General features: G+C 37.5%; 1 protein-coding gene across 5 annotated transcripts in view; it reads left to right on the top strand.

The window, feature by feature from the left end:
- Positions 1 to 16,728, top strand: part of DST (dystonin) — a 289,158-nt gene that overhangs the window by 147,771 nt on the left and 124,659 nt on the right. For all 5 annotated transcript variants that reach the window (XM_058019984.1, XM_058019986.1, XM_058019985.1 and 2 more), the window contains 19 exons: positions 276 to 711; positions 794 to 922; positions 1,125 to 1,202; positions 1,305 to 1,466; positions 1,557 to 1,661; positions 3,649 to 3,744; positions 4,990 to 5,115; positions 5,485 to 5,637; positions 5,891 to 6,045; positions 6,243 to 6,369; positions 6,844 to 7,027; positions 7,933 to 8,090; positions 8,520 to 8,698; positions 8,972 to 9,110; positions 9,922 to 10,115; positions 12,451 to 12,613; positions 13,298 to 13,381; positions 13,470 to 13,577; positions 14,317 to 14,415. In XM_058019984.1, the coding sequence (XP_057875967.1) occupies positions 276 to 711; positions 794 to 922; positions 1,125 to 1,202; positions 1,305 to 1,466; positions 1,557 to 1,661; positions 3,649 to 3,744; positions 4,990 to 5,115; positions 5,485 to 5,637; positions 5,891 to 6,045; positions 6,243 to 6,369; positions 6,844 to 7,027; positions 7,933 to 8,090; positions 8,520 to 8,698; positions 8,972 to 9,110; positions 9,922 to 10,115; positions 12,451 to 12,613; positions 13,298 to 13,381; positions 13,470 to 13,577; positions 14,317 to 14,415 (2,875 nt within the window). The remainder of the gene's footprint in view (positions 1 to 275; positions 712 to 793; positions 923 to 1,124; positions 1,203 to 1,304; positions 1,467 to 1,556; positions 1,662 to 3,648; positions 3,745 to 4,989; positions 5,116 to 5,484; positions 5,638 to 5,890; positions 6,046 to 6,242; positions 6,370 to 6,843; positions 7,028 to 7,932; positions 8,091 to 8,519; positions 8,699 to 8,971; positions 9,111 to 9,921; positions 10,116 to 12,450; positions 12,614 to 13,297; positions 13,382 to 13,469; positions 13,578 to 14,316; positions 14,416 to 16,728) is intronic.

The following is a 16,728-nucleotide window of genomic DNA, read 5'->3' as shown; positions in this document are numbered from 1 at the left end:
TGATTGTTCCCTGGATTTGTGTATGGTGCATGTTAGTGCCTATAACCATTTTTTCAGACTTTGCCTGATTTCTGCATTTATTATCTGTACAGAACTATGAGCTGTAATTTCTAATAATATTCCCTGGAATTTCTAATAAAATATTTACTTATAACAATTAAGTGCAACTAAAGCGTGAGAGATAACGTGAGCTCATGTCACTATTCAGTTGATCATGATAAACCTTAATCATAAGCATTCATTGGGTTTTTTTTTTTTTAATTCTACTTTGATAGAGTTGCAAAACTTCGCGATGACCTGATGGCCCTGCGGACCGAGTGCTCTTCCGTGTACAGCAAGGGGCACGCGCTGACCACGGAGCAGACAAAGCTGATGATATCAGGAATAACAGAAAGCTTAAACTCAGGATTTACAACAAACCTAACGCCTGAATTAAATGCTGCAATGACACAGGGTTTAACACCTGCTTTGGCACCTGGCCTCTCGTCAGGCCTGAGCTCCAGGCTGGCCCCGGCCGTGACGCCGGGCATCCCGCCGCGGCTAATTCAGAGCTACGTGACGGGGGTCGACGGCGGCGCTCTGCAAACACTCAAACTGATGCAAATCAGAAAACCTCTCATGAAATCGGCTTTCGTGGATCAGAATTTGACAGAAGAGGAGGTGAACATGAAGTTTGTCCAGGACCTGTTGAGCTGGGTGGAAGAAATGCAGGTAGCAATTTTTGCAGAAACAGTCCACTTTTAATGATTTACTTTTTATAGATCATGGCTAATCTTTTCTTCCTGTTTGTAAGGTTCAACTTGATCGAGTAGAATGGGGTTCAGATTTGCCAAGTGTTGAAAGCCATTTGGAAAATCACAAAAATGTCCACAAAGCTATTGAGGAATTTGAATCCAGCCTTAAAGAAGCTAAAATCAGTGAGGTACCGCACCACGTTCTTTATTTCTTTGCTTGCTTTCTTACTGGGTGACCCATAAGCTAGTGTTGAATTTCAGAACTGTGTTTGGATTTCACAGTCTTACCTTTATTTCTGTTCTCTACATGACTTATGATGAAATCAGAAGATCTAATGGTTTAACATATCTAACCTTTTTATTGTCTTTGATCTCATATACCAAATACAGATCCAAATGACTGCCCCTCTTAAACTCAGTTATGCAGAAAAACTGCACAAACTGGAGAGTCAGTATTCAAAACTCTTGGTAAGTTAACCATGTTCAGCTTTTCAGTGTGCATAATTTCTGATAAGGGATGAGCTTTAAATTCTGATTCTTTTAAATCTTTTTCTTTTCCTTTTACTAAAGAACACATCAAGAAATCAGGAAAGACATCTAGATACTCTTCACAATTTTGTGTCTCGTGCTACTAGAGAGTTGATATGGCTGAATGAAAAAGAAGAGGAAGAGGTTGCGTATGACTGGAGTGAAAGAAACCCCAATATAACAAGAAAAAAGGAATATCATGCAGTATGTATTGCTAATATAATCCAGAGGGAATTATTAAATGATCTTTATTAATTAGATAGAGTTCTAAAACTTTTTTTTTGTCTGAAATAGGAATTAATGAGAGAGCTTGATGAAAAAGAAGAGGTTATTAAATCAGTACAAGAAATAGCTGAGCAATTGCTTCTTGAAAACCACCCAGCCAGGCTAACCATTGAGGTAAGTTAGTAAAACCAGCACCAAAACAAGAAAAGTTTTGGGATTTAAAAGAGCTGAGTTTTGGGGGAAAAGGGGGAAAAGAAGGAAATCTAGAGAAAATTAAACAAGACTCTAAATTAAGGGGCCCTTCTAAAATTTCTTCTTCAGCATCTCTGTTGTATTTATCTTCCAGTTTCCAAAAAGCAAGACCACTTTTAAAGTTATGGTTATACCTTGGATTGCTTAGATGAAATCTCCTGAAACTCTAAAATTAATTGGTCTGTAGAGATGTTTCTGGTCATGCAGCTTCTAGAGCTGTTGATACAAATTGCATTGACAGACTGAGGGTACAGAACAGTCCTTATGTGGTTTCTTTCTTGTTGGATTGAAAGAAATTTCAGTAAGAGCCTTTGTCATCACTTACTGTATGTGCAGGTTCCTAATATGATTTAGGGTGGGTTTCATAACTCACTTGTCAGTTAATTATGAAACTTGTTTGGATGGTAAAATCTGACCAGGTGATATGATTTACTTCAGGCTTGAATCTAGTTCTATGTTACATACGTAAACAATTTACAGAAAAATTTATTGTAGCTGTTGTAGGGTCATAACAGGTTTTCAAAGGGGAATGTAAAACACTTTTCCTTGTAGACCTTCAAGGAAAGAGTAGATACAGACAGTGAATGGTAAAGACTGAAACAATAAAAAGCTGATTTATTATACAAGAATAAAAATTCAGAGAATGCATTTTAATTGTTCTCCAGCTCTGCTAGTTTACGTTTGCAAAAATGGGAAACATGAAGAAAACCCCTCCTTTCCTTACTTCTCAGGATATCTACTTGGAATAATAAATTACTTTTTTTTGTAATGTGGGCAATTCTGTTCTTTAAAAGTATGAGCTGTTCTAATGGGCTCTTACTGGTGTAGTGTGAAACCGCACTGGGGATGCCTGTTACAAAACCAGGCCGTCGCAGCCACCATGACTGTGCAGGTTATGCTGTCTCCAATGATGCTATACTGGGATATTTATAAAAATACCCTTTAAAAAAATCATCCTTTTCTGCAGAACAATATATGCATTAATGCATCAGTTTGGAATTCCTGGAAGACAATGGAAAAGCTGTTTGGGACGGGGGGTGACCGCAGTCCGGACCCCGGGACTGGGGGCACTTCCCAAGGGCAGGCGCGCCCCCTGCTGGCGAGGCGGGCGCGGCTCCTCGGGGGCCCCAAACCGGGATCGGCCCGGGCTGGGGGGGGATCCCAGCTGGGTGTTCAGGGCTCCGGCAATTTACGGATCCCAGCTGGGTGTTTAGGGCTCCTCCTGCAATGTACCGATCCCAGCTGGGTATTCAGGGCTCCGGCAATTTACCGATCTCAGCTGGGTGCTCAGGGCTCCGGCAATTTACCCATCTCAGCTGGGTGCTCAGGGCTCCGGCAATTTACCCATCTCAGCTGGGTGCTCAGGGCTCCGGCAATGTACCCATCTCAGCTGGGTGCTCAGGGCTCCTCCTGCAATGTACCGATCTCAGCTGGGTGTTCAGGGCTCCGGCAATGTACCCATCTCAGCTGGGTGCTCCGGGCTCCTCCTGCCATTTACCCATCTCAGCTGGGTGTTCAGGGCTCCGGCAATTTACCCATCTCAGCTGGGTGTTCAGGGCTCCTCCTGCCATTTACCGATCCCAGCTGGGTGTTCAGGGCTCCTCCTGCCATTTACCGATCCCAGCTGGGTGCTCAGGGCTCCTCCTGCCATTTACCGATCCCAGCTGGGTGTTCTGTGCTCCTGCAATGTACCAGTTGTATCCAGGAAAGGCCCCAGCTGTTGTGATTGAGTAAATAGGCGCACAGAATTGTAGATGAGCCTAGACTGGGGGAATCTCTCGGGAGCTGAGGTGGTCAGGTTTTAGTTGTTTGTGTTTGCTGCATTACTTTTGTGTTTCCTAAATTCTGTAAAGGTATGGAAGTTTTCGTTTTCATTTCCACTTATAGAATATATCTCTCTTCCTTAAAGGCCTATAGAGCTGCAATGCAGACACAATGGAGCTGGATTCTGCAGCTCTGCCACTGTGTTGAACAACATTTGAGAGAAAATGCTGCATATTTTGAGGTAAGAAAGTAAATCAAACAGAATATGAAATATTATAAGTTTTGTTCATAGTAAAAAAGTTGCAAGAAAAGCTCTAGTTGTTCTCTCACAGTAACTGTAGAATTGACATTTGTCTTGTACTGTCACTCGATGATAAGCCATGCTCCCAGTGTTGCCACAACTCAGTTTCTTCACTACAGTTCTGTCAGTTCACAGCAGATGAAAATCTGGCCTGAGATTTTTTTTCAGTGCTGCAGCTACAGGTAGAGACTCTGAGAATGAAACCTTGTTCTCTCCCTGTCATGCACAATGGGAGAACATATTCTAGATGGTTATTCCAGCACTACTCAAAGCAAAGTGGAATGTGCAGCCTTAATAATAAACCGAGCAGAGAACAGCCTGAGAGCAGAAACATCCCATGAAACACCTCTCTGACTATCTCATTGTCACCTGTTCAAACACTCAGCAAATGATTAAGTTACTTGCATGAACATGATAGACAGAGGAGTTTTTTGGACGGTTTTGTTTGTTTTTAAATGTACTAATTTAAAACATTCACATTATAAGGATGAATCCTTAGTGTCTTCTGGGTTGTTTGATTGAAGAGAAAGGGAGGTGATGAAGGGGTGAGATGCCTTTGGACTGAGAAAGATGAGATCCCAAAGTTAGGAACGGGACACTGGAGAAGAAAAAGCAATTTGAGCTCCTTGTGACAAGGGGAAGAAACAAATTCTGGATTTAAAAAAGGGGCTTAAGGGAGAGAATGGGATTTCTATTCCCAGTTGTGCCTAACCAGGACCCTTGTTTGGGTAGGCAGATACCCTTGCAGAACTGCCGGGTGTGGCAGCTCATTTCCCTTCCTGAACAAAATGTTTACCCCAGCTGTGCTGCTTGGATTTTGCAGCTAGTTTCTATAGTTGTAGGATTTGTCTGTGCTTTCTATGTGAAAGTAATTGTACTTCCAAAGGAAGCAGGATTGGCTTAATAAAATTGTTTCATTGCAGGAATGGCCATTAACTGTAGGTTCAATAACTGCAGAATTAATTTTGCATGTAGCTCATACCAAGAATAACTGGTGTTAGCAGCGTGTGCCTTTTTGAAGAGTACATTGAGACATGAGATCATGAGTAGCTGAGTGAGGTGCAGTGGTCACTTCAAGTGATGAGAAAAGGTTGTTTTAAAGGACAGCACTTGAAAACTTCAGTGTAGCTGATTCTGCATTTTTTAGTTTGTTTAAAAATAACCCAGATAATTATTTTATCCTAGTTTTTCAGCGATGCCAAAGAAGCTATGGAATATTTGAAGAATTTAAAAGATACCATATACCGAAAATACAGCTGTGATAGATCAAGCAGTCTTCATAGACTGGAAGACCTTGTCCAGGAGTCCATGGTAAGAACTTTAGTAGGAGGCAATTAGCAGGAGCTACAGTGAAACAAGAAATGTGTAGGTTATGGGGAGATATAAAATGTGCTAAGATTATTCATATAAAGTAAAGGAAAAAATGCTGATTTTTTTCAGAATTTTTAAATAAATTACTATTTTTCATAACTTTAAAATACAGTTTTATTTGTTCGTGTTTACAATACCAGATATATGAAGACAGTGGCTTCAGAAAGATACTTTGTTTTTGTGAAGTGTGTTACTTTTCAGAAACACTGTAGAAGGAGTCAGTGGGGAAAAAAAAGCATAACAGGCTCAAAGAGGCAGTACTGTATTCTGGACTTCTCTGATGACGTATTCTTTTCTTAACTGTTCTAGGAAGAAAAAGAACAACTCTTGCAGTATAAGAGCACAGTAGCAGGCCTTGTGGGAAGAGCAAAGGCAATAATTCAGCTGAAGCCAAGGAACCCTGACTGTGTACTCAAAACATCCATTCCAATTAAAGCTATCTGTGACTATAGACAAATTGAGGTTAGAAACTAAAATTTCCTCAAACCAATTACAGATGTAAGAATTCAGCTAAAGTTTCATTAATTACCATGTTCCTGGAGAAAGCTGGGCTGTGAATTTCTTCCACCCTAGTAAACAGGAGCAAATCCTTTGGTTGGAACATTGGTTTTGTTGTTCTGTTCCTTATTTGTTGACAGCATTTGCAGAAGTGCTTTGTACAATTATTTTGTAATGCTTGGCTCATCAAATGATTCTGCTTTTCTGTTAATACTAGATAACTATTTACAAAGATGATGAGTGTGTATTAGCAAACAACTCCCATCGTGCTAAATGGAAAGTCATTAGCCCCAGTGGTAATGAGGCCATGGTTCCGTCTGTATGCTTTACAGTTCCTCCACCAAACAAAGAAGCAATAGATACAGCCAACAGGTAGGGACAAAGTAAAACTACCTATTTTCTATTAACATCTATTTACATAAAACTTGGGTTAAAATAATATCTCACAGTTTTTTGGTGGGTTTATTTTTGTTGCTGGTTTTTTGGGTGGTTTTTTTTTTTTTTTTTTTTTTTTTTCTCCCTGTTTTCATGTGTTACCCTGATCTGAAGTTGGAACGTTTTTGTTTCAGGATTGAACAGCAATTTCAGAATGTTCTGGCCCTTTGGCATGAGTCACATGTAAACATGAAGAGTGTGGTGTCCTGGCATTACCTGACAAATGAAATTGAAGTTGTTCGAGCTGGCAATGTTGCCTCAGTAAGTGTTATGACTAGGAAGGGCTCTCAACCATTTACAGGATGACTAAAACTGTGTGAGAGCACAAACTGTTGCAAGAAGTATTTGCAATACTGAAAATGACACTTTCCTACCTAATTTATCACTGTTGCTGTTGGAAAGAGGAATCTGAGATAGTTCTTGAGGTGTCCCTAGTTGTCCTTGCTATTGTTTGTTGCTGCATGGTGTTAGATGAGAGAAATGGAGTCTGATGTAGGGTTGGCTTAACAGAAGCCTTTTCTGATGGGAAAGATTGAAAAAGATTTTATGTTGAGTGTAAATTATCAGCTGTCAAGTGGACTCCAGCTAAGGAACAGAGATCTTTCAGGACCTCAATTCTTTGACTTTACCATCTTAGTAATTGATCAGTATTGCTTTTTGATAAAAAAGCATCACAGGAACTGTGTGAGAGATGCACCATTGCTGACTGTGCTTTGGGTCTGTAATCTGTTGCAGATAAAGACAATGCTGCCAGGTGAACATCAGCAGGTTCTAAGCAATTTGCAGTCCCGCTTTGATGATTTTGTGGAAGACAGCCAGGAGTCCAAAATCTTTACAAGCTCTGATACAGCTCAGCTGGAAAGGGAGGTTAATGTTTGCAAGCAATACTATCAAGAGCTTCTGAAGTCTGCAGAAAGAGGTAAAACTTAGCTTAGAAATGTCGAAAGATGTCCTTATGAGAGAGATTTTGTCCTTCATGTTGAGATCTTTTTTATCATGATATTGTTTCTGCCTTTTGAAAAGAGTAATTTAACAATGTGTGCAATTCCATTGTATAGAAGATCTTAATTTTTTTAAACTTTGTATATATTAAGCTATGCAAAACTATTGATGTGTTACATAATATACAGAATGCTACAAGAAATTTTACACTTAAGAATTTATTATGTGCTTTACAGCTTCCTGCTTAGTCTTGTGTTCCTTGTTTTTGAATGCTGGAAAAACAGCTTGATTTCTTTGAGTTTGTGACTGAATTAGAACATTTTTCACTCTGTTAAGGCAAGGAAAATGTCCTAGCTACTTTCCTGACTCCACAGGATGCCTGTAGTTACTGCTGTCTTAACTGTAATTAACACTGTATTAATACAGTGAGAACAGAAAGCTCAGAATAGCTCTTCTTATTTACTGTTGAGTAGTTGATGACTTAAAGAAATACAGTAGTGCAAAGCTGATTACTTCATTAGCAAAGTTCACTCAACTTCAGGAAAGTTGTGGTGCACTGTGCATCTGAAAGAGGATTTATGTCCCTGCTACCACTGATTAAAAGAATCAGTCACTGAATTTAGCATTGTCATCATAGAGTAATGCCTGTGCAGAATGATCACAGACGGTTATTTTTCATGTGTGAGGAGATGATTTCATAAAAATAAAATTTAAAAGTTCCTAAGATTTGCCTTTTAACCAGAATTTTGATGGAAGCTGATGGCATTTTGGCCAGTCACAAAAACACCTGTAGAGCAATGACTTTATAAAAAGTGTGAGAAGTTATGGTGAAAATGACATGATGACTTTGATGGCTAACATATGCCTTAATTCTCTCAACAGAGGAGCAGGAAGAATCTATTTATAATCTGTACATCTCTGAAGTCAGAAATATCAGACTACGACTGGAGAGTTGTGAGGAGCGGTTAATACGGCAGATCCGGACGCCGATGGAGAGGGATGATGTACATGAAAATGTGCTTAGGATTTCAGAGCAAGAGGTGAGTCTTTGAGAAAGCCTGTTTCGCCTAGGAAAAGTTGTATTTAAGAAACAAATATATCCTGACTTTTGAGTGTAAGCCAGGAAGGTTTGCAGTGTACCTTGAAAAGAGGAGTCAAATATTTAGCTTTGTATGTGTAATATGAAGCTCCATAAATCGTATGTGTAATAGGGAAACTAATGGAGCATCTTTTTGATCAGCATCTTTTTGCTGATCAGCATCACAAAAAGATGTTTGTGAGCAAAAAGATGCTGATCAATGGCATCTCCATTAGTTTCCCTATTACACATACATTTCTCTTCAATTTTTTTCTAATGGTGTCATCATCAAAGAAGTAAAGGAGGGCAGACCTGTACTCATAGTGATATGTAAAGTATCTATCAGGTTGATGTAGGATAAAAGCACTATCAATCACCTTTCATTTTACAGAAACTGAAGAAAGAACTGGATCGGCTGAAGGATGACTTGGGAGTCATCACAGATAAATGTGAAGAGTTTTTCAGTCAAGCTGCTGGTTCACCTTCAGTCCCTACTCTGCGCTCTGAGCTCAATGTCGTTATACAAAACATGAACCAAGTTTACTCCATGTCTTCCATTTTCATAGAAAAGTATGTACTAGGCTGTCTTCCATCACACATGTTTTAGTTTATAGTTTTCTCTTAAATTGAAACAATTTAATAATGAATACAATGAATAATACTGATCAAGGAAAAGGGAGTTAACATTTTAACATTGTATGAAGGCGTGCCCTGTGAAAGAAAACGCTGAAAAACATGAACGTGTTGAGTGTTGGTATTGATTGTTATGATTTTATGGTTTTATTTTATTTATTATTTTTTATGATTTTTTATGGTTCAGTTAACAGGAGGTCTGTTTTTCAGATTAAAAACTATCAATTTGGTGCTGACGAACACCCAAACAGCAGAATCATTAGTAAAACACTATGAAACTAAGTTGTGTGAAGAAGAGGCAGTAACAGCTGACAAAAACAATATTGAAAATCTGATGGGTACATTAAAGGTAAGAGCTGGTTAGTGCCTTTTCATGGGCAAATAAAAAAGATAAGACAAAAGCTATCTGTCTTTTAACACCTGATTCCCTTATGCTTCACTCTATAGGGTGTCAAACATGGGCTTGTGTATTTAGTTCGAGGTGGTATTTGAATTGACATTTCAGAAAAAAATGGCTACTTTGGAGCATTAGGATTTGGATAGGTTGAAAGCATGCTCCTGCTGTTGCAAAATGCATTAAAGTATCTGAACTTGCAAAAGTGGCACTTGTAAATGCTGCGGTAAGATTTTCTTTGCTCTTCAGAAGGTACCACATACTTAGGGTAGCATAAACATATATTTATGTTATGTAAATTTGATCACAATAACATTTTTGATGCTTCAGTGTTCTAATCAGGGTTTTTTAGGAAGTTTGGCAGTTATCTTTGAGAAACTGAAAGACTGAAGTTCAGCATTTTTTGTTTGCTGTATATAACTCATTTTGATATTACAAATTATGAGTAATGCTTTTTTGCTAGATAGAATGATTAGCATCCGCCTAATAATTTTTTTTGAAAGATATAATTTCTAAGGTGAGTGTGTTCATTTGACCTCTGTGTTTTGATCTGTGTGTTGTGGGGATTGCTGTTACTTAGAATTATTTAGCTGTTTATTGCTTCAAACCCATTCTAGTGCCACTTGAGTATTTGAGCAAGCAGAAGAAAACATTGACTGAAATGTTTTTGTTTATTCATTTATACAGCATACTTGTGTAAAATACTAATTTATAAAATAGTGTCATAATTTAGCAGTAATTTACAACTTTTTTTATCACCTACTAGCAATGGAGATCTGAGGTGGATGAGAAAAGACAAACATTCCATGCCTTAGAGGATGAACTGCAGAAGGCAAAGATGATCAGTGATCAGATGTTTAAAATGCACAAGGAACGTGATCTTGACTTTGACTGGCATAAAGAAAAAGTTGATCAGTTGGCTGAGAGGTGGCAAAATGTTCATTCTCAAATTGAAAATAGGTTTGTATGACTTTTTATTATATTCTGTTCATGTTTTAGACTGTTTTTAAAAAAATTATTTCTGAGGAAAAACAATCAGAAATGAATGTTAAAGCAGGTCTGAATAGTTTTCTGAACTGTTTTTGGAATGTGCTGGGATGAACACCTTTATTGTGCTGTTGGCAACCTTGCCTTTTCCACTGGAAATGCCTGTGGCTGTTAAGCTCCAAAAGATGAACAAGATACAGAAACTTACAACTTATTGATACACAGTGGAGGTAAATTGTCATTTTTCTTTTAAAAAATGAAACCTGCAGAAATGGCTGGCAGGCCTATGGAAATACCATCTGTTTCTCCACATAATTAGTTCTGATGGGCTAAATTGGTGAGCTGATTCATCAGTTATGATTGGATTCATGTTAGTTTGCTTTTAGTTACTCAAGTGTTAAGTCTGGAAATTCTTAGCTTCCATGGACATCTGTGATAATTTGTGGTGCAATAACTTTTTTGTGAAGTGCCTTTAATTTTTTTTAATATCCAGTAGAGACAGTGCTCTGATTTCAGCCCTTTACTGTCAAGTTGATACTGAAAAATGATGCTCAAGTGCACCTGCCAATGCAGATATGCAGATACAGTAGAACACACCTCCCTGTATTTCTGAAGATGTCCGTACATGAAATTCCTGGAAATGCTTTTTTCTTCAGTCTCTACAGTCCTGTTTCCTGTATGTAAAGGACGCAGAACTGTAGAGGCGGAAGGAAAAAGTATTGGGCAAGTGTTGAGGAATTCTGTACTGTCTGAACTTATTTCCTTTGAAATGTACTTTAGTTTGTCATTATAGATAGCCTGAAAAAGAACATTGAAGATGGCGCTGTTGATGTAAAAGTCGCACAACAACCTGTCACATTTTTGTCCTCCTTTTCTGAGGACTGAATGTACATTCAGGTGCAATATTGAAGTTATTCACTTGTAATTAACTAGTTTAGTTTGTCTGTTCAACATTGCTGGAAGTTAGAAGGAAGATGGGAAAAAGGTCACTCATTTAAAGCTGGCTGCAGAATAGCTAGCTAAAGTTCCACCTCTGATTTTTCATCAGTTGTTAGTGTGACATAATTTAAATTATTAAACAGGGGTTTTATGAGGTACTGAAGTGTTCCTATTTCTTCAAGAGAGTAAGCATGAACCACATGCTCTCCTGCCAGGACTGTATCCTGAACAGAACATGCTGAAAAATAACTGCTAATACATAGTGACTTCTGGTGTAAACAGGACAGATTGTAGTAACTGCAGTACAGAGTTTTAAACAGGCTGCTTTCTGTAAATATTATCTCTGCTTCTTCCTACCAGCTTGACACTGATAATCATTATACGAAACCTATGTACAAATATTGGCTGCAGTTTTCACGATCCTTTCTCTTTTTCATGGTTCTTAAACTTTAAAACTTGCTTAAGTATGAAATTTGAGAAAAAAAATTTCCTTTGCTTGCTCTTTTAAAATCTCCTTTTGCCATCTTAAGAACAACACTACAGCAATTCAAAGTATTGATTCCAAGTTGAACTGTAAAAGGTTGTATATTTCTGTTTATTCTGCAGTGTTGAGGGGTCATATTGATATGATCTTTTAAGTAGAATCATAGAATATCCTGAGTTAGAAGGAACCCACAAGGATCATCGAGTGTAACTCCTGGCTCTGCACAGAGCAACCAGCAAAATCACACCATGATAACAAGTAACAGTTTAGGATTGTGAAAGAAAAACTGTCAGTATCTCCCTCAGTATGGAAATTACTTTAAAGAAATACACAGACTTCTCTTTTTAGGTCAAAACCATGATTTAAAATTAGATGTATATGTTGAATTACTTTTGCACATTAGCATATTTACAGTCTTCAGTTTTAGTGTAACTCCTGCTGTTTTATGGGAGAGTATGGTGAACCACTACTTGACTCCAGCATGGCACTCTCCTTCTTGATTCATAGGCCACATTTTAAATACTCTCCCTTCTTGTAACAGAGCTGATTGCAGTAGCAGAGCCCTCCCTCTTTCCTGGGGTTTCCAGTGCTCCTGGAGCTTCAAGCAGTTGAACACTCTAATGAGGGATTTATAGAATTTCTTGCATAGTAGGATCTCTCCTGGATGTCCTTTATGACAAATGGAAAGAGTTCCTCAAGCTGGGAAGCCCTAGTGTTTGAGAAGTGAATTTGCTGTTTAATTAGTGCTACACCAGGTTTTATGCTGTGAACTGTAACAGAGCTAAGGCATTTGAAGCCTTTAAAGCTGTATTTGCCTTACTGTTGTATTTTTTGTCTTTAATAATAATCTTCTCCCCTTTGCTTTATCTTATAAAATAAAATCAGGTTGCGTGACTTAGAAGGTATTAATAAATCTCTGAAGTATTATAAAGATACTTACAATTCTTTGGACACTTGGATTCAACAAGTGGAAGATACTCAGCGAAAGATTCAAGAAATACATCCTGAAAATAGCAAAGCATTGGCTAAGCAATTGAACCAACACAAGGTATGAGGGAGATGTCATTGTGGCAAACCACTGTGCTAAGCACTGACCAAAGAATTAAAATATCAGTGATCTCAATATTGTTTATTAATACGAATGGCTTATACGCATCAGCCCTTACTGTAAAGCTCCAAGTAATCACCAGGTTTTGTGATTTTGTGTTTCTAGTGCAGCCATGAATATATCACCCAGTGATAATTGTCACTCTCATATAGACCAAATTGTTTGGTCCTCAAATGTGCAAGAACATCAAAACCTTAAAACTTCTGGACTTGCCTTACCACATAATTCCATATTCAGTGCTGGTTTTTTATTTATGGATGTAGAAATATTTTCATGGAAGCAGAGCTAAACTCAACACATGTCTCCTGCAAGAAGGAAATACAGTATAAATAGACTGGATAATAAATTATATGCATGCAATGATATATTCCTGATTTTAAGTTCATTCATGAACTATTAACGTGGCAAGTTTTTTCACTACTTCTGTACTGTAAATCTGATTAGGCTGAGGATATAGGCTTGAGCATAATTACTTGTACACATATGGATAGGAGCATATTAGATAAAGTAGATGTTAATGAGCCATCTATTTATGTTAGATAATGTTAGATAAAGTAGGAATGTTAATTATAATGGTAATAAAAGTAACTTTTTAAGCTGAAAATGTACATTCATAATTTACAGATGCTGGTTTCTGAGATTGAAATGAAACAAAGCAAAATAGATGAATGCCAGAAATATTCAGAACAATACTCAGCTGCTGTGAAGGTAACAATAATATTACACTTATAGTCCTATCTTTTAGTGTCAGTGTCATGTATAATGCCAATGATTTTGTGTATTTTCTCTTGTACAGGACTATGAGTTGCAGACCATGACCTACAGAGCTATGGTTGACTCCCAACAAAAATCTCCAGTAAAGCGACGAAGAATTCAAAGCTCATCAGACTTCATTATTCAAGAGGTAAATGGGTTTCTTATGGCAGGAAAGTGGGAGTCTTTGCTTGAAACAGAGTAAACACAAGAATTAAGTTTTGGATTTATTAATTATTAAATACGGTAATCCAAAAAAGTCTGGGTTTTTCCTCTGTAGATACATGGTATAACAAATATTCTCTTGTTCCTTATGCTGCAGTTTGGTAGCAAGACAGCATAATGCAGCTGATTAAAAAAAGTCATCCAAATGATAAAAAGCTGTATGAGAACTGTGCCTCAGTAAAACTGTTTAGAACTACCTCTAGATTGGATCTTGATCACAGTAAACAAGAAGTTCATCTTGGCCATAGTAAAACTTACTGGATCTGAATGCTTTGATAGATTCTAAGGCAAACCAGCCTCATTTGGGTGAGAAAGATAAATCTGTCTCCCTGCTACCTCTTAGAGAGAGGAACAGTGACAAGCATGGCTTCTCCCTCTTGAAACCTTTTCTTACAGGGGGAAATATCAAGTGACTGCAAAGTCAAAACATTGTATTCTGTTTCTTCTTCTTATGGATCTGCTCATAGATCCTTAGGATATATTTGTTCAAGTGCACCTTGTTGACAGCATTGAATTCTGGAATCAAAATTAGAACTTTGGATTCCACAATGATGATTTTGAAATGAAAATCAGGATAGGTTCTAGAGCAGTGTCTATCACTTCTTTGAAGCTTAATGGGAGTATTTACTTCTATGACACTTACCACCCCCTTTGTTCCTCTACAGTTCATGGATCTGCGGACTCGGTACACTGCCTTAGTGACCTTGATGACCCAATACATTAAGTTTGCAGGTGATTCCTTGAAAAGACTGGAAGAGGAAGAGGTAGGTCATTCTCTGGCAGTCAACCAAGCAAAAAGAACATCTAGGCTAACAAAGAGCAATATACCTGTTGGAATAATTCACAAAGTCGCCAGCAGACGTGGAAAACTAAAATTCCTTATGTAGTGCACATTGAACAGGAATGTAGCAGTGTTAGCACTGTTATCATTCAGATAAGCAAAATCCTCTACCATCTAGACATTCTACCAGTTCTTCCACCTAGAATGATCATGTGATTTGCTGCATTCTGATGGAGATGTAGTTAAAGTTTAAATACTAATACTTTCAATTTTAATACCCTAAGGCTTGAACTTTTGGATAAAAGCAGACATTGAAAAGGCAAATTCCCTGTGTATATCCTACGTATACGTATTTTTAATATTCCATAGTATGGATTAGTCCACTTAACTGACAAGTTCTTCCAACAGGGAGATGAGATACCTTCTTAATTAATTTATGAAGTTAGTTTGATCTGTTCAGGATTTGTTTTTCCTCCTGCCTTTCTACTGTATTGATTTGTTGGGGTCAGACAGCATTTTATTTATGCTTAGTGTTGGATCTTACTAGCAAGAGTACGTTATTGACATTAGGCAGATGAATTTTTCAAAATACATGTTTGCTGCAGAGTAAACCTTCCAAATAATTGAGAGAGAAAATAAAAACCAACACTCTAAATTTTTCACTTTCTTTTGAAAACTGTCTCTCAGAAAAAGAAAATTTTTAGTAATTCTTAAGGACTACATTTTTTTTAATAAATTGGAAAAATTTGGAGAATACTACCATATGGGTATAAATTTTATTGTTATTGTTAAAGAAAAAAAAACAGTTCCTAAATGAATGTTATATAAAGCTGGTGCTGATTTTGTCTTTATTGGCTTTTCTTGATATTGAATACCTGTGAACCAACACTAAAAACAGCATGTGTCTTTGGGCATCATCAAGTGGTGGAGCAAACTGATGGAAATACATAATATTTATTGATAAGTAGCCATTATAACTGAGGATTTAGTATGACTAGTAATGATAATAGCATCAAGGATAAAAAGTCAGTCAAATAACAAGGATCAGGAAATCTGTGAATGTCAATAGACTTCATGTTCTTCAAGAACAAGTGGAATCTTCCAAAATGTTTACAATTTGGCTGCTTTTTTTTTTTGAAATCAAGTATCCCCCATCTTCCTTCCTCCTCTGTTAGCCTTCTAAATTTTTGGTAGCTTCTTTGAAGATAACCTAAGCAGGTTTCCTTCCAGTCTCAAAATAATATAATGGAGTTTTTTTCTCTTTAATTAAGGTAGCAAACCAGAAAAAGAATAATCACTTTTGAAAGAGGAATGAGGGTATTTTTCTTCTGGGAAGAAAAATTCTTCACAGACCTCTGAAGTCTGTGATTCTTCCAAGATTTTCTTTTATGCCAGTCCTTCTTTCTGACTCTCAGTAATGGCATTAAGAAAACAGAGAATAAGAGAAAAATAATAAACTTTCCATCATATCACAGTTTAATCCATGTGCTGTCATGCTCAGAGTTTACCAGGAGAGAATCAACTCCAGCAACCTGTGAAGTCAGCTGAAGGCTTTCAACCTTTGGGATGTAATGAAGATCTTGAATTGAGAGAAGAAAAGAAACCTAATGAAAGCATGATGGATGTGGGATATTTGCAAAACCAGACCGCTTCCAGTAAACGTGAATACCCAGAAAATAAACTGGAAATGAACAGAAGAAAATTAAATATAGACAGATATGATAAACTCAAAACTGATAGAACATTTAAGCAACTTTTAAATGTCAGTGGTCAAGAAAGCAGCATTAGTGGCAACAGAGGCAGTAAGCTACATACAGAGCAGGAGAGTTTAATGGGTTTTGGGAATCAAACTAAAGAAGAAAAAAATGGCAGAAAAGATTGTTTCATTTCAACTGAAATCTGTGTGAGTGTGAACAATGATCCTGGTGAAATGTTAAAGGAGCAAATTGCTAATGAAGAGAGACAGAAAACAGAGGGGAAATCAAAGAAGTTGCCTAAAGTGGAAATGATACACAAAACCAAAGGAAAAAAAAATTCAAGAAGGGCAGTGAGTGATGTTTCAACAAAGGAAGAATGTGAGATGCGATCAGAAACTGATTTTGACCTAACAACAAAGAAAGCTGAAGTAATTCCAAAAGCTGCAGAGCAGGCCCTGGGTATCAGCCCGTACAAACAGCAACATTTTTCACAGAGAACTCATTTTCAGTGTCAGCATAAAGAGCAGTGCTTTACAGAAAGCAAAAGCCATAATACTTTAAACTCTGAAGACAGAGAGTTTCAAGTGTATGATGAAAAA

The sequence above is a fragment of the Melospiza georgiana genome, chromosome 3 (assembly GCF_028018845.1).
Source record: "Melospiza georgiana isolate bMelGeo1 chromosome 3, bMelGeo1.pri, whole genome shotgun sequence".
In the NCBI taxonomy this organism is placed as follows: domain Eukaryota; kingdom Metazoa; phylum Chordata; class Aves; order Passeriformes; family Passerellidae; genus Melospiza; species Melospiza georgiana.
The sequence above is the reverse complement of the archived record's forward strand: the minus strand, read 5'-3'. Positions and strand labels throughout refer to the sequence as shown.